Source organism: Pongo abelii, chromosome 5 (assembly GCF_028885655.2).
Source record: "Pongo abelii isolate AG06213 chromosome 5, NHGRI_mPonAbe1-v2.0_pri, whole genome shotgun sequence".
In the NCBI taxonomy this organism is placed as follows: domain Eukaryota; kingdom Metazoa; phylum Chordata; class Mammalia; order Primates; family Hominidae; genus Pongo; species Pongo abelii.
Window position 1 is genome coordinate 13,403,133 of NC_071990.2, and position 18,149 is coordinate 13,421,281.

The 18,149-nt window shown below is 46.7% G+C and overlaps 1 protein-coding gene across 1 annotated transcript in view; it reads right to left on the reverse strand.

Moving 5' to 3' along the window:
• The window catches only part of GFOD1 (Gfo/Idh/MocA-like oxidoreductase domain containing 1), a 123,418-nt gene extending 108,418 nt beyond the window's left edge, over positions 1-15,000 (reverse strand). The window contains exon 1 of the mRNA XM_009241435.4: positions 13,946-15,000. Within this exon, the coding sequence (XP_009239710.2) occupies positions 13,946-14,198 (253 nt within the window). The 5' untranslated portion in view covers positions 14,199-15,000. The remainder of the gene's footprint in view (positions 1-13,945) is intronic.
• Positions 15,001-18,149: the final 3,149 nt, after the last annotated feature.

The window sequence follows — 18,149 nt, forward strand, 5'->3', positions numbered from 1 at the left end:
AAATGAAGATAGACAATTTTTGTCACATCTAGGGATCTTTTAAAAGCCTAGCCAGATAGTAACTTTGCAAGGCTCTGTTTTCTGACTTCTGGATCCCAAGTCAAGAGTTAGCTATTCATTCCACCACTGTGGCTTCTTCCTCAAACCGTCTCCCAAGACGGCAGACTACTCTGAGAGAGCCTCGCAGTCAACATTTCCATGAGCTCTCACTTCTGAATGCTGAGAGGTGAGAAAGGGAAGAGAAAGGGAGGTGAGAAAGGGATTTGAAACACCAGTGACCCAAATCCAGAGTTTGTAGCCCCACCCACCATGAAAGATGGGAGAGGCATGTCCACATGTCATATGCAAAAGTCCTTCTCCAAGGAGATTATTGCATCCTTGCTCATCTAGTAAATTATAGCTGCAGCCAGCCCTGACCCTTGCACCATCAGGTCTCAACTGTATAACAAGAGAACATGCACGCCCACCACCATCAGATGTAAGCACCAAACCAGGGGCTGGGCACCCTTCAAGGCATCCTCTCAACAGCTGACTCTGTTTACCATAGCATGCCCCTGACTCCATCAGACACAGAGCAGTCTTGACAGCATTACTAGCTGAATCAACTTTTGCAGTTCTTCCCACGCCCTCTAAGGCGGCCATTTGGGCTCCTCTCAACAGGGTCCTTTCCAACACTCCAGCAAGCTGTTTGCCTTGACTGACCCCAGAGCTCTGTCATTTGTGGCTGTCACCATTTGAGATATGAAGGGAGAGAAAGATGCAAGTGACACTTACTGCTGATGAAGAAAAGTATTTGTAGAATTTCAGACATTCTTAAACCATTCTAACTTTGCCCTAGGAGGTCAACTGCAAGCCACACAGTTTATCTCCCAGAACCAGTGGTTCCCTGAGGAGGACTTTACATCACAGAGCCTCCCATGTCTTCCTTTTCAATTATTTAAATCCTACCCCCTCTTCTGAGCCCAGTTGAAGACCAACCCACCTTTTCCAAGAGGTCTTCTGGGATGCTTCCAGCTCTCAGGAATGCCCCTTTCCTCAGCTTTCAGGCAGCACCCACTCTCTGCAGTGCCACCTTTTCAGCAACCCACCAAAGAGGGGAAGGGCGCCCGGGACGAGTGGCGCCCCACTCACTGGCCCCACTCATTTTATCTCTGATGTCAAGCTTATGTTCCCCACTCAACAAAACAAATGTGCAGCAGTAAACTGGAAGCAATAATTCACCAGCTCTTAGAGGAAGCCCCTTCCAGGCCCCTTGTGCTGCAAGTGTCTCATTCAAACACACAACACATTTTATGAGGGGGATCCTATTAAAATATTTTTGCAGCCAGGCACAGTGGCTCATGCCTGTAATCCCAGCATTTTGGGAGGCCAAGGTGGGTGGATCGCCTGAGGTCAGGAGTTCGAGACCAGCCTGACCAACATGGAGAAATCCCGTCTCTACTAGAAATACAAAATTAGCTGGGTGTGGTGGTGCATGCCTGTAATTTCAGCTACTGGGGAGGCTGAGGCAGGAGAATTGCTTGAATCTGGGAGGCAGAGGTTGTGGTGAGCTGAGATCATGCCACTTCACTCTAGCCTGGGCAACAAGAGCAAAACTCCGTCTAGGGAAAAAATAAAATAAAATAAAATAAAATAAAATAAAAATAAGAATGCTATTTTTTTCCCTTTGCCTTAGTGCCTTTTGTAGACTGGCTCTGGGAAGCTTACCCCAGTGATTGACCCTTAATCCAATAATGATTTTTGAGGGATTACTCAACTGCCTCAAGCAAGCTCTTCCTGGCATTGCAGTACAACCATTCCCTCTGAACTTAGTCATGTATCTCATTGCGTTGCTCCATGTTTGCCTATGCGCTCTTCTTTCAAGGACATAGACCATGTCTTACTTTATAGGGCATTTCTCACCACAGCTAACATAGTGCTACAGGGATTCAAAAGGTATTTACTAACTAAAAATAAATGGAAAAAAAGAAACACTCTCCAGACACTGGGCAGAATAGGTGGTTAGAAAACCCTACTGGAAGACAATCTTCAAGTTGGAAACACCCCTGGCAGAGGATTCAGTGCATTCTCACAGCCCAGGGCAACACCAGAGCCCCAGGCATGAGCACCCCTCACCTGGTAGTCTTGCTCTTCTACTCCATGAACCATGTCAATGAACACTTGGCAAAACTAATTTTACTTGGGTTGGAGAATTCGTTCTGCTGTACTATTTCCAAAATCAAAAATAAGAGGAAGTATATGAAAAACAAAAACAAAAACTCTACCCCTTCCCCCAAGTGAAATCTGCTACCTCAACAAAATAAGAAAATCACAAAACCAATGCTTACAAATCAATAAATGACAAACAACCCAATTTAAAAATGGGTATGAGATTTGAATAGTCATTTTATCAAAGAAAAATGTGACTGTCTAATAAACACATGAAAAGCTGTTCAACATCATTAATTATTATTAACAAAATGCAAATCAAAGTCCTAACAAGATACTTCTACATACCAACTATAATGGCTACGATCAAAAAGACTGACAAGGCTGGGCACGGTGGCTCACGCTTGTAATCCGAGCACTTTGGGAGGCTAAGGTGGGTGGATCACTTTAGATCAGGAGTTTGAGACCAGCCTGGCCAACATGGCAAAACCCCATCTCTACTAAAAATACAAAAATTAGGCTGGGCGCGGTGGCTCACAACTGTAATCCCAGCACTTTGGGAGGTCAAGGCAGGCAGATCACAAGGTCAGGAGTTCGAGACCAGCCTGACCAACATAGTGAAATCCCGTCTCTACTAAAAATACAAAAAAAAAAAATTCAGCCGGGTGAGGTGGCAGGTGCCTGTAATCTCAGCTACTCAGGAGGCTGAGGCAGGAGAAATGCTTGAACCCTGGAGGCGGAGGCTGCAGTGAGCCGAGATCACACCATTGCACTCCAGCCTGGGTGACAGTGAGAGACTCCGTCTCAAAATAATAATAAATAATAATACAAAAATTAGCAAGGCATGGTGGCGCACATCCATAATCCCAGCTACTTGGGAGGCTGAGGCAGGAGAATCACTTGAACCCAGGAGACAGAGGTTGCAGGGAGCTGAGATCATGCCACTGCACTCCAGCCTGGACAATGGAGTGACACTGTCTCAAAAAAAAGATTGACAATACCAAGTGTTGGTGATGATATCAGAAAATTAGAACTCTCCTATGTTGCTAGTGGGAATGTAATATGATGTCACTGCTGTGGAAAACAGTTTGGTAGTTTCTTAAAAAGTTAAATATATACACACTATACAACTGGGCAATTTCAGTCCTAGGTATTTAACCAAGAGAAATGAAAACATGGCTCCACAAAAGACTTACGTGCAAATGTTCACAGCAGCATTATTCACAATCACTAAACACTGGAAACAATACAAACATCCATCAGATGGTGAATGGATAAACAAAATGCAGTATATCCACACAATGGAGTATCACCCAGCAATAAAGATAAATGAACTTCTGATCCATGCAACAACACGGCTGAACATCAAAAACGTTATGCTAAGTGAAAGAACTCAAGTACAAATGACTGCGTACTTCATGACTCCATTTATATGAAAGTTCTAGGAAAGGCAAACTATAGAGACAGAAAGTAGATTAGTAGTTACCTGGAGCCAGAAGTGGAAGTGAGGATTGACTGCAAATTGGCATGAGGAAATGTTTTAGTGTGTTGAAAATGTTCTAAATATATAAATTTACTAAAAATAATGGAATCACTTACAATGGGTGAATATTGCTAAATAAAAAGAATGAAGAATTTTATGGTATATATAGTTCAATAAAGCTATTTTTTTTAAAAGTAGTGTTAAAACTACAAACCAACTTAATTGGAGCTTTAAAATTTTGGAGAAATTCATACTTTCAGTTTAAGGACATTAATCAAAGAAGCATCTTAATACTCTAAGGGCTATTAAAATTAGAGACTGGAAAATTTTTTTAAATCATAACATTTTAATGTAAAGTTATTTTTCCTGCACTTTTTAATTCTCCACAGTAGGATATCAACAATTCTCAAGGAAAGTCTAAACCCCAAGGCATCCCAGACTTGCCCAAACCCTGGAAGTCAAAGACATGTAGACGGGTATAGAATTGGTCACGGTGAAGTGTCACTGCGGCTCTCAGTGGTGAGTATGACAGCCTCTTTCCCAACATTCTCCTTAGCTCAAGTCTGAACCCAAAAGAACGCTGGCTTTCCAGGTCTCCTGCTTTGAGGACAAGTGCTCAGAGGCCTGCTGCTCTCCTAGGGGGCCCACACCCACCAGCAGAACCAACCAGAGCAGTTTCTCCACCGACGCGTCTTCCAGGTGTCTCCTCGCTCAGCTTGCCTAGCCAGGTGGCCTTGATCCAGGCAAAATCTGTATTAGTCAGGGTTCTCCAGAGAAACAGAACCAATAGGGTGTGTGTGTGTGTGCGTGTGTATATAGATGAGAGATTTGTTTTAAGGAATTGGCTCGCACAATTGTGGGGTTGGCAAGTCTAAAATGTGCAGGGCAGGCAGGCAGACAGGCAGGCTGGAGACCCAGGGAAGAGGTGATGTTGCAGTTTCCAGTACAAAGGCAGTCTGGAGGCAGAAATCCTTCTCCCTCAATCTTTTCCTGACTCCTGGCTCCTTCAAGCCCCTAAGACAATACTTGAGCAGAAACGGCTATGTCTCGTGGCACTCCTGTGACCTGCTGCACACACTGCCCAGGAGGCTCTTGGTAAAGGTCTGCAAACCTACCAGGACCACAGAACTCCATGCGGTTGGTCATAGTTTATCTACTTTCCCATCACACTCTTCAAAATATATATGTCTTAAATTTAATAATAATTTAATAATAATAACAAGGTTGGTATTAATGGATGATCACATCTATCATTTCTTTCACTGTTTTGCTATGGTTATTATCAAAACAGTGAAATGCCAAATGTGTATTTCACAAAGTGGATAAAGAACCTACACAATCAGGCCAGGCATGGTGGCTCATGCCTGGAACCCCAACACTTTGGAAGACTGAGGCGGGTGGATCACTTGAGGCCAGGAATTCGAGACCAGCCTGGCCAACATGGCAACCCCATCTCTATCAAAAATACAAAAATTAGCCAGGCGTGGTGGCACATGCCTGTAATCCCAGCTACTTGGGAGACTGAGGCACAACAATTGCTGGAATCTGGGAGGTGGAGGTTATAGTGAGCTGAGATCACGCCACTGCACTCCAGCCTGGGCAACAGAGTGAGAATCTATCTCAAAAACAAAACAAAACAAAGAAACAAAAAAAACCTACACAATCAAGAAATGTCTACATTTGGTTTGTTGTTTGTTGTTTTTGTTTTGAGACAGAGTTTTTTTCATTTTGTTGCCCAGGCTGGAGTGCAATGGTGCAATCTCGGCTTACTGCAACCTCCACCTCCTGGGTTCAAGCGATTCTCCTGTCTCAGCCTCCCGAGTAGCTGGGATTACAGGTGCACAACACCTCTCCCAGCTAATTCTTGTATTTTTAGTAGAGACAGGATTTCAGCATGTTGGCCAGGCTGGTCTCGAACTCCTGACCTAAGGTGATCCACCACCTCGGACTCCCAAAGTGCTGGGATTACAGGCGTGGCCATCACGCCCAGCCGAAATGTCTATATTTGTAATAACTTCCACCATCTAGATTCTTAGAATCAGCACTTTTTTTGGAGAGTGCAGCCCAGATCACAATAACTGCTCTTAACAATCCCTCCACCCCTCCAGCAGGGTGGTCTCGGCAGCATTTGGTGATGTATCCCCCACACTGTGGGTAACCACAGGAAAGGCTGAGCAGGGAGAAAGCATCTGGTACAAACAGAGACAGCTGGGTGCAGGGGCAGGGCTGCACCTTTCAGGTGGCTGAACCTGTCATGTTCATATTTGGGAGCTGTGTGTGGACAATCTTTCACCCACCACATGAACCTGTGAAGCAGAGGATGCTGGTGTAGAGAGGGGTGAATGAGGAAGCAGACACACAGAGAGAAGCAGAATAAAATTCAGAGGGTTTCTGGTTTCCAGGTATCTACTAAAGCCCTGCTGCAGCCCTGTTCCTGCGTCATGTGGGAACCCCCCCAAGCACCCCCACTGCAAGGGATAGTAAATCTTCACAGCAGCATGGCAAGCTCTTGGTAACCCCATCAGTACCTTTGAGTGATCACGTAGCTGTGAAGCAAGTACTGGATTCACAGCAAATATGACACCTGAAGCTTGGCTTAGGTACCGCCCCTTTACAAAAAAAAGAAAAAATTTAAATATATTCTCTGAGTCTTGCAGGAGGGAATCATCTCTTCAAAAAATATTTTTTAAAAATCTTCAAAAGCACCATTTGGAAGAGTCTAAAGAACTACTCATTTAAAAACTTTTAAAATTTTTAAAAAGAACTAACTGCATTAGGGCAAAGTAAAAACTACTGTTTATTGAGCTTGATGCAGAGAGCTGAGGGCAGCCACCAGGTAGGTCTTTATATTTTCCCCCTCATTTTAGTTATCACACCAACCCTATATGATAGTGTTAGCTGTGTGTTATTGGTAAGAAAACTGAGGCTCAGGAAGGATGGTTACGACTCCCAAAGTCACACAGTAGTAACCTGTCAACCTTTCCTTTCATTGATGAGTGTTATGAAGCACAAGATCTTATATAATGATGCTCTTTCCTGGGCTATGATTGCCCTGAATCAAATATATAACTAAGTGCCTGTATATTTCATTCTTGGTGAAACCCTTAAAACATGCTATTGACTTCCACTTTTTGTTGTTGTTCTTCTTCCCCAGTTTAAGGTATCAAAATGTCCAACTTCTTCATTTAGCTTCTTCTCCCTCCAATGGAAACTTCTGCAGAATTGCACGTTATCAAAGCCAGATATCATCAACAAAATAATTGTTCAACTGCTCCTAATTTCAGTTAGATGAAATGAGATTGGTGATGCTTGACTTTTCCTAATAATAAATTGAGTGATTTCTTTCATTTACCTAATGCCCAAGGGCTTCCTCGGCTCTATGACAAATTGATAGACCAAAAATCATTTCACTCAGTGCTCAGGGGCAGGAACCCAAAGAGAAAAATGCAATCACCTTTTTCACATAGATCCAGAAGAGACCTCAAGCAAGAACTGGAAATGCAGGGTTTGCTAGGATGTCAGAATGGCTGCTGTCAAGTCCAAGTGCATCATGAGCATTATCTGCAGCCTTATTTCTGCTGGTGTGGCAATGCTGGCCAGCAAAGTCCTCTCTCAACCCCATTTCCTCCTTGCTCCCTCACCTCTGTTCCTAGCAGCCCTATTCAACATGAAGCAACTGCTGACACCATGAAGAAGGACAGAAAAGGGCCAATTGCTCCAGGTCCTCAGCTGATGACGCCAAACAAGTTGGGACAAGATCAATGTGCAGCAAGATCAAAGCTCAAGGAAACCCTGTGGCCTTACTCACCACCCCAAAAGAGCCTTGCACTCCCATGGAGAAACTTCACCAAGAGAGTCTGCACTGCTGTCTCCAAATACACAGATCATGAAAACAGATGTCATCACATTCCACACAAGGCAACAGGTATTTTAGCACGGTTCCCCTGCCAAGTTAATTACTCACAGGAGGGTATGTCTTCTGTTCCCAAAGGCAGAGAGCTATCTCATCTCTACTGTCTGACTGTTCCAGCATCCACACTGCCTGAGGGCTGGATAGAAATTCTGAATCTCAGGTCCCACCCAGGAATCTGTTTTTTATTTTATTTTGAGACAGGGTCTCACTCTGTCACCCAGACTGGAGTGTAGTGGTATGATCTCGGCCTTGACCTCCAGGCCTCAGGTGATCCTCCCACCTCAGTCTCCCAAGTAGCTAGGACTACAGGCATGCACCATCATGCCTGGCTAGAGACAGGATCTCACTATGTTGCCCAGGCTGCTCTCGAAGTCCTGGGCTGAAGCAATCCTCCTGCCTCCGTCTCCCAAAGTGCTGGGATTATAGGCGTAAGCCACTGTGCCTGACCTAGAATCTGTTTTTTGATAAGATCCCCAGGTGATACAACCACACATGAAAGTTTGAGAGGCATTCGGCTACTGCATACAGGAGGATAAGAATACTGTGTTAATTGACACATTCTGTTTAGAACCATTTGCCTTCCCCCAGGCATACTTGTATTCAATGAAAATGCATTCATTTGTCATTCAATAAATATTTATAGTGTGTCTACTAGGTGACTAAGTGTCTGGCACTGTCTAAGGGAGATAAGGGTACCCTGGTGAACCAAGCAGACAAGGGTCCTACCTCCAAATAACTCACATTCTAGCTGGGGAAACAAATAGCAAGCAAGAAAACAAACAAGCAAATGAAAGAGATCATGACACACCATGAAGAGTGTTACCAGGAAGAGAAAGAGGATGACAGAAGCAGGACTGAGGTTGGAGGAGAAACTTTTAATTGGGAGGGGAGGATCCAGAAAGGCCTCTCGCCCAAAGTAATCTGTAAGCTGAGACTTGAAAGTGAGAATGAGCTAGCCATTCCAAAAAGCGAGGCAAGAACCTTCTGGGCAAAGGGATGAGCTGGTGCAAAGGCCAAGAGTCAGGAAAGAGATTGGCATGTGAGGAACAGAAAAGAGGCCAGGTGGCCGGAATATGGAGTCCAGGAGTGTGTGAAGCCTTCCAAGAAGTGGGAGAGATGGATAAGGCAGGGCCATTTCAGGCCAAGAAAGTCATGCCAAGGAGCTTGGATGTTATTCTAGGTGCTGTGGGAGCCACTGAAAGTGGAGAGTGATACCTTACACATACACACACACACACACGTGTGCACATGTGCTCACTTTCCCCACTGTACAGAGTAGACTGCATGAGAAACAAGACTGGACCCAGGCAGGCTGGCTTGGGGACACAAAGGTGAGTGAGGCTTCTTTGCCTTGTCTGCGTCCTGACCGTCAAGACGCTTGCTGGGAGAGGCAACAAGGAAATTGACAAAAAATACACTGTCATTTTAGGTGCCAGTTAATTAGGCAATATCTTTGTTAAATGTAATCAGCATGTACTCTCTGACCAGCAATTTACACATCTATCCCACAAACAAGCTGGCATGTGTGCAAAATGACATATGCTCAAGATTATTCATTACATGTTTGTATAAGCAAAAATTGGAAACAACCTAAATGTTGAGTAACAGGGAACTGCTTAAATAAATATTGACGTATCCATACAATGAAATACTAGGTAGCCAAAAATAGGAACAATAATACTTTCACATTCAGAGTTTCATATATTTGTGTATATGTAAAATATATGTATATATTATATGTTATATATCATAATATATATAAAAATGTGCATATATGTATATCTATAAATATGTTAATATATGTATATATACAAATGTGTATATGTATATGCTGTATATGTAAAGATATAAAATAATATACACAAATTTAATAATCCATATTAACTGATTAAATATAATTAATTTATATTAATATTTATATCGCTTAACATTGATCATATTGCTATATTAATTTATGTAATAAATTTAATACATTTAATATATTTTTTAAATAATATTTAAATTTTAACATATATAAATTTTCAAGCTAATATTGTTGCATGACAAAAGCAAGGTCCATAAGAATGAATGGCATGCTACCAACTGTGTAAAAGGTTTTTAAAATTCCCACACAGGCCAGGCGTAGTGGCTCACACCTGTAATCCCAGCACTTTGGGAGGCCAAGGCGGGCGGATCACCTGAGGTCAAGAGTTTGAGACCAGCCTGGCCAACATAGCGAAACCCCGTCTCTACTAAAAAATACAAAAATCAGCTGGGTGTGGTAGCACACACCTGTAATCCCAGCTACTCGGGAGGCTGAAGCAGGAGAATCACTTGAACCCAGGAGGTGGAGGTTGCAGTGAGCCAAGATCGTGCCACTGCACTCCAGCCTGGGCAACAGAGTGAGGCTCCGTCTCAAAAAATAAAATAAAATTAGATTAAATTAAATTAAATTCCCATACATATACTTGCCAGGATATACCTTGAAAAATATATATTATTTTTAATACTTTCACATTCAGAGTTTCACATATTTGTTTATATGTAAAATATATGTATATATTGTATGTTATATATACATATATATTTGTGTATATGTAAAATATGTGTACATATTATATGTTATATATACATCTATATATTTGTGTATATGTAAAATATATGTATATATATGTTATATATCATCTATATATTTGTGTATATGTAAAACATGTGTATATATTATATGTTATATATACATCTATATATTTGTGTATATGTAAAATATGTGTATATATTATATGTTATATATACATCTATATATGGCCTTGAATGGGAGACATAAACAACCGGTAATAATGATTGCCTCCTGTCCAAAGACAGGGACTGGGGGACATTCGGTCTTCACTGTGTACTTTTATAGCATTTGAAACTTGTACCACATGAATATATAGCCAATTCAAACTAACTAAATAAAATTTAAATGTTAAATGAATGCCTTAAAATAGGTGCTAGGCAAGATGGGGGTACACAGTGCTGAGACAACAGAAGGGTATGTAGGATAGGGGGTTTGAGGGAGAGGAAGCGGTAACTCTTGGGCTGAGTATTGAAGGGCGAACATGGAAGGAGATGTCAAGGGACAAGGAAGTTCCTGACACAGACCTGGACATGTGCGCCAACAGGGCCCATTCAAGGAAACCCCAGCAGTGTGGGCTCACTGAAGCCCTTGGGTTCGGGAATGGCCACCAGGACGTGAGGCTGGGCTCACTTCAGGATGTGAGGCTGGGCATGTCATGCCAATCAGCTGGGGCTTTTCCTGAAAGGGGAAACAATGACATGACCAGGTCTCTAGCACTGCCAGGTACTCCATACCTGGCAGCAGTGTGGATAGTGGCTAGAGGCAGGGTTGGGTGAGGTGGACTGGAACCTAATTCAGAAACTACGTAAGGACCTGACTTCTATGGGGAACAGACACAGAGAGTTTCAGATGGCATCAACCAGGTTTAGGAACCGATTCCAGGGCTCCGATGAAAAAGGAATAAAGGACAACTCCAACAGTCTCACCTGGGCTGCCATGATCTATGGCAGAGGAACAGGTGCAGCTGATGAAGAGGAAGAAATGACTCTGGGGGAGGTAGAGTGCTGGGTTCAAATCTCTAGCCATAGGTCCAGGAGCAATGTGACTCAGGTCTCTGAATCTCAGTTGCTTCATTTGTGAAATGGAGCTAATATCTATCTTAGAGGATTATTTTAGTCATGAAATGAAATGCTTCATACACAGCACTTACCATGCTGCCTGGCACACAGTATATACTTAATAAGAGGCAGCCTTGGACAGCGTAGAAAGTACACTTGGTAGAAATGTCTCTACAACAGAGGAATGCCTATTCACTAAGGTAGGGATTTTGAGGAAATTTTTAAAAATTAAAGGAGGATGTGTGTGAATCAATTGATCTGAAGTTTCATTTCCCTGTGGTCCCTAGACCAGCCCCTTACTTTGACAGGCCTATGACCACTTATGAGTGTGGATCGAGGGCCACAGACCTGTCACCCTCACTGGGCAAGCAATTCAAAGTCCAGGGCTTTGCTAAAAGGACAATTTACCAGGACGAGTCAGAGTAGCTAGTTTCAATTCCAGGCAAACACTCGTATCTATACACTCCCAACAGCCAGATCAGCCTGATAACTGTTTGGGGTTTTTCACTTCCTATGTTGTATGTGTTGAACCTTCGACAGTGACTGTAAAGCAAACCAAGACGACCATCCCACTGTGCACTCGCAGGGGCACCCTGCAAAAGAAGGAGTTAAAAAAAGAAAGAAGAAAGAAGCTCAAAACCTACCCTAAAAACATGAACAAAACCCTATTCTGTCATCACCATTATTAAACTAGGTCTATTATGCCTCTTATCGTTGGTTTTGAAGAGGTAACAGACATGTCTTGTTAATTAAAGTCACAAGGATATTTGAAAAATAAGAACAGAAGAAGTATCCAGAAATGTCTAATTTGTGTCACATCTCCTGAAACCAGAGCCCCCAGACACTTTCATGGCCAAGGTCCCAGAGACAGCCAGAAAACAAGGTCACCCTTGTTCCCCAAATTGCCACCCTCCTGCTCTAGGTTTGCTCTGTGGGTCTGAACCCAGGACAGGAACCGCCATCTTTATGGTGGAGAAACGATGTTACAACATGGTCTTTCAGATATGACCAGTCCTAAGCTCTCCAGTATACGCAGGGCTCATGAGGGACCAGTTTTGTACAAATTGCACTAACAGAATTATACCATAAGATGGTTATAAAATATCTGATATGCAAAGAGGCAATGTAAACAAGGGAGTTATCCACCCAACATACATGTTCCATTAAACAGAAAATAAATATTAGCCAGACTCAATGGCATTCAGTTCAAGGCCAAAGAAACAGGCCACAAAGGGCAGACACTTAATAAAATTAATTGACAATTAAAACTGACAATGTGGGCAGCCTCCTTAGGAATTCTCTCAGATGTTGCATCTGAGTCAATAGCCAAGTGGCCTGATAAAAATGCCTTTCTATGGAGAAAGAGTTTTACATTCTGTTCATAGCTCTTCGAAGACAGAATTAAAACACACGTATATTTCACCTACCCTGAATCCATACCCATTTTTAAAAAATAAAACAGTCTTCCCAAGACTACATAACTTCCGGTTGGTTTCTGGATGGGTTGGTTTCTGGATGTTGTCTCTGTTCCTTCGCAGCTCCTCCCTTCTAATCTGTTCTACTATTTGCTTCATCTGGTTATAAGCTTTGTGTTTTTCCTCACCAATAGAGACTTCAGCTTTCAAAGGTGAGCTGCTAATTTTCTTGGAATTGTAAGATCAAGCAAGCTTCCTGGGATTGTTTTAGGATATGTGTAAGAACTGATGATGAACAAAACATGCCCTTCTCTTTCCCCTGAGCATAGGCTGAGAGGCTGCTACTCTGTCCTCAGAGATTGTTCAGACTGCCTGGGAGTTGAGGGGAGCAGGGACCAGATGGTGAGGCACCCTGAACTCATCTCCAGCCCGCGGGTCAACACTGTGCCTTCTGAAACTATTCCTGAAGGCGATTAGGGAGGGCCTTTTCTGATGCAAAGCATCCATGCCTCTGGAGCCACTGCGCCCATCCTCCTAAAAATTTAAAATCTATTACTCCAAATTAGGGCAGAAGACATTTCCCGGGAGGCTGCAGTCAAAAGTTAAAACCCCCTGGTTTTACCAAATCAGTCTTTACTAACCTATGACGCCTCTGAAAACATTCTAATACATCATCACCCCCATCCAACCACTCCCACCATCCTTGCCTCCAGCGCAGACGAAGTAATTCCAGCCGATGGTCACAACTGCAATCTCACGCTAAACTAACTCACAGCAGAAAGAAACAAACGACCCTAGCAGGGCGCCACAGCTGCTGAAGGGCAGGTCCTCTATCGCACCCAAGAAAACCCGAAACACGTGTGCGGCCCTTTATTCAGGCGTTTCTGGGCGCGCACTCGCCTCTCCCAGGCGCGCGCGCGCACAACCCTCCTCCACCCCCCACCCCCCCACACACACACACACACTTGGACACTACACACACAGCTGAGGACTAACTTTCCTCTTCTCGCGGAGCACCCCATCCCCTGTTATCGGCATCTGATCTTCCTAGTTCGGATCCCCGGAACATATGCCTCCTCCAGCCTGCAAGCTACACACGTGGGGAAGCGCGTCCAAGTGGTGCCAGGAGGCAGGAGGGAAGCGCAAAGGTGGGGAAGACCGGGGACGAGGAAGGAGGGAGCTCTGAGTCGGATCTGGGATCTCAGATCCCCGGGGCAGCGTAGATGCAGGGTAAGCTTCTGGGATGCGGAGAGAGAAAGGCAGCGGGGAAGGAACCCAGAGAAGGTTAAAGGGCGGAGGTGGGACGGAGGATGCGGGGTAGGGGTCGCTCACCTAGGGTTTTGACAGCGATCTGTCTGGTGAGGGGCGGCGGCAGGTTAATGCACACCAAGTCCACGTCCTGATGCAGCAGCACCTCATCAATGCGGCTAGTGTAGAAGGGGACACTCATCTCCTTGGCCAGCTCCTCCGCTTCTTCCTGCGTGCGGCCCCACAGAGCCTTCACCGCGAAGCCCTCGTCTTTCAGCAGCGGGATGATGACACGGGCCGTGAGGCTGGTGCCGAACACGCCCACCCCGGGAAGCATGGCTGCTCAGAGCCGCCTGGTTCTGCTTCTACTCGGATCTCCAGTCCAACGCGCGCACACACCCGCCTCTAGCCAGTCCTGCACCCGGCTCCTGTAGCCAATCTAGCCGCGGTGCGCCAGCCGCCGTGCACCGGGCAAGGCGCCTGGGTGCCCAGAGCGCACCGAGCTGCAGGCGGAGCAAGCTCGGGGCGCCTCAGAACGGTGACTGCGGCAGTGTCCGCCACGCGGGGCTCGCGTCCTTCCTGGAGTAGGCGGCAGGGACCCCCCCAGGGCGCCGGAGGCTTCGAAGCCCCCTGGAGTCCCGGCTCAGGCTGCGCTCCCGCGGCAGCGCCAGTCCGCTGCGTGCGCCCCGCCAAGGCCGCTCCATGGCCGGCTCATCCCCGCGGCCGCGCCGCCGCAGCCCGGGACCGGCTCTCTCCCGCGTCGTTTGCGCAGCCGGCGAATCGCACACACAAACGTCTACACCCTGCCAGAGCACGGAACCGCTCCGCTGGGGAGTCTCCTTTCTCCCTCGCTCTCCGTTGGGAATGAAATAATCCCGCGGCCGCCAGGAGGCCGGCTAAGGATGCGGCCCGGAGCGCGCCGGACTGGGATCCCGAGCTGCAGCGCGGCAGCGGCGGCCACGACCCGGCGCCAGCCTCCTCATTCTGCTGCCATGTTCGCTCGCTTCGCGGCTCGGGCGGCCTCGGCCCCAGGCCGGCTCGGGCTCTGGGATCCCGCGGGGACGAGGGCGGAGTTGGCGAGTTTGGCTGTCAGCGGCCGGTGTTCCTGCACCGCCCTCGCTGCAGCGCCGCGCGCCATTGGCCGCCGCGCGCCGCCCCCGCCCCCGCCGCCGCTAGCTCCGGGTGCGCGCTGCGCCCGGGCCCCGGGAGCCCAGCCCGGCTCCTCCCCCGCCCCGCCTCGCTCGCCTCCTGCCCCTCCGCTTCTTCCCTTTCTTTGCCCTCACCATCTCCTTCTCCTCCCTGCTTCACTCCAAACCCCGCCCCAAGCAAGCAAATACATCTATCTAGGCAGAGTGCGCCCTAATAGGTTAGTCGCCTGTCCCTTGGAAGAGAGCAGTGGGCGCCTTGGCCTGAGGTAGGTGAGGGGACCCGGCGAGGTGCGAACAGCCGGTAATAATAACCTCGGCTCCCGGAGCGTTTTTTGCGTGCTGAGCATCATACTAACGCCTTTCCAGGCATTGTCCCTTTTAGTCCTCGCAGCAACCTAAGGTTATTGGAAACCCATTTTACCAGTGATGTGAATGAGCCGCAATGAAGGCTAAGGGACTTGCGCAAGGTGACATATGTAAGCAACAGGCCTGCGATTGGAATCCAGGCCCCAGAGTCTGGGCACGGAACCGCAGACTTCTACGGTCTCCTTCCAAGCTAGCCTGCTCCAATCGCGCGCCCCCGCTTCGGCCGCGCACGCAAGGTTCAGCCGCCTTCTTCCAAGACAGTCCAGTCTTGGCGGGCTCCCATCTGCCTCCCTCCTCCCGCGCCCCTAGGCCCGTGCCCGCCCCCGCGTAGACGCTGTGGTGTGGACGGCCGCAGCGGGGCAGGGGTCTCCGAGGCCGCTGCGGCACGTGCGTCTCGTGTCTAGCTTTCGAGACGGATATGTCGCCCTGGCCACATGCCACGCCCGCCTCTTGCTTCGGCTCTTGTTGCCGTCTCCACTTACCGCAGCCTTTACTTCTCCCAGCTTGCCCCCACCTCCACCCCCCTGCACCCTTGCCAGGCCCTCGAGGGGGCACTGAGGGGGACTGGCCAAGGCTGGCCCCGCACCTCTGGAGCCATGGGGACTCTGCGTCTGTCTGGTTTTGCGCCATATCCTTGGCACCTGGCGCACTGCCTGCCCTGTATGTAGTAGGCGCTCAATAAACATTTGCTAAATAAATGAATGCATATTCATCGAATGCCCGCTTCGCACCCATTTGGTGCAGGGAGAGGGGACTAAAAATTGAAAGGCACGTCTTCTAGCTGAAGGTCTCTGGAGAGGTCATGGGTCAGGTCATGTTCATCTCCTGTCTTCAGCACTGGGCTCAATGTAGCACATGGTCTGCCGCAGCACGAGTGGAAAACGTGATACTTGCAAGAGTTTAAAACAACTTGTAACAACTGGCAGTGAGGCGGGGCGCGTGGAGAGAGCAGGATACCAAAAAAGCTGTGTGTGGCAATGCGGGGTGGAGGCTGACCTAGGGCATTAGAAGAAAGGCACAAAGGACACAGTGCTGGGTGGCTGGCAGCAGCCTGGGGAGGACTGAGAGACAAAGAGGGGTGTTGCCCTCAACACTAACAGGCTTCTTTTGAGCAGGGGTTTTGTAAGAACCAAGGCAGGACGCCTATCTGGGCACAGGGGCAGACAGTGGTGTCAGACCCAAGGGACTGGATACACCACAGGCTTGTCACATGTCAGAGATGGCCAAGCTCTCAGGGAGCAGAGGATGTGCAGTAGTGGTCGGAGCACAGCCAGAGCCACTGGCGTTGACTTCTGGCTCTGCCATTTACTAGCTGTGGGACCTTGAGCAAATGACTTCTCTGCGGCATAGTTTCATCTGTAAAATGGGTGGGAAATAATGGTATATACCACAAGGGGTTTTAGAGGATCGTATTCATTAATACTTACAAAGTCCTGAGAATAAGGCATGGTGCATAGTAAGTTCTATATAAATGTTAAATAAATAAATATAGAGAATGGGTCTGTTACCGATGTCATTTCTTGATGAGAGAGACCATTGTACAGTGCAGCAATATCTAGCTAATAAGACGGAGTTTTGTTTGTGTTCTTTTAAAAAGAACTCTACCCCTAGCTTGAGTGTAAATTAAAAAATGGACCTTCTAAGCCTGCTGTAGTGGCTCACACCTATAATCCCACTGACTGGGGAGGCCTAACCAGGGGTATCACTTAAGCCAGAAGTTCTAGACCAGCTTGGGCACCATAGCAAGACCTCATTTCCTAAAAAATTAAAAAATTAGCTGGATGTGGTGGTATGTTGTGTGTCTGTAGTCCTAGCTATTTGGGAGACTGAGGTGGGATTGAGCTCAGGAGTTCAAGGCTGCAGTGGGCCTAGCCTTGATCATGCCACTGCACTCCAGCCTGGGCAACAGAGGGAGACCTTTTCTCTAAAAAAGAAAGAAAAGAGACCTTCCATCTATATAACATCAAAGAAAATGATCACATTTTATTCTCATTAAAATTTATAAGTAAACATTATTATCTCCATTTCATAGAAGGCAAAACTGTGTCCTGCTGGCAAGTCCAACTTAAAGGTTTAAAACAGAACACTTCATTTCCAACCTTACTCTCAAGCCATTCCTCCCTCATCAATAAATAAAATCACCAGTTCACCAGTTGGCCAAAAGCCTTGGAGTCATCTGGTCCTCATATCATTTATAGCCAACCATGAGCAAATCCTGTCTGCTCCACTTGCAGAATGCATCCAGAGTCTGCCCACCTCTCCCTGCCATGGTTGGGGAGTCCAAGTCACCATCATCACTATCAGGACCACTGTCCTTACTGGTCTACCTGCTTCCAGTGATGCCCCTGGAAGCATAAAAGATAAGTTGAATCCCATAAAAGATAAATTGAATCATCACCCGTCATGCTTGGCACCTGCCAGTGAATACTCATCACACTTCAAATCAACTCCAAAGGCCTCAGCATGCCTGAAAGACTCTACCTGGCCTAACCCATAGTGCTTTGCATCTCACAGGCCTATTGCATACAGCCCCATACCCTGCATTCCAGCACTCTGGCCTCTTTGCTGTGCTCTTTACAGGCTGAGTTTGTTCTTGCCCCAGGGCCTTTGCACTTGCTGTTTCATTTGCCTGACACCCCATTCCCCCAACCCCAAACACACACACATACACACACAAATCCATGGGGCTCCCTGCTCACTTTGCTCAAGCCTCTGCTCAGACTGCCTGGCCTGACCATCTCATCTAAAATGACACCTCTGTCATATTTCATCCC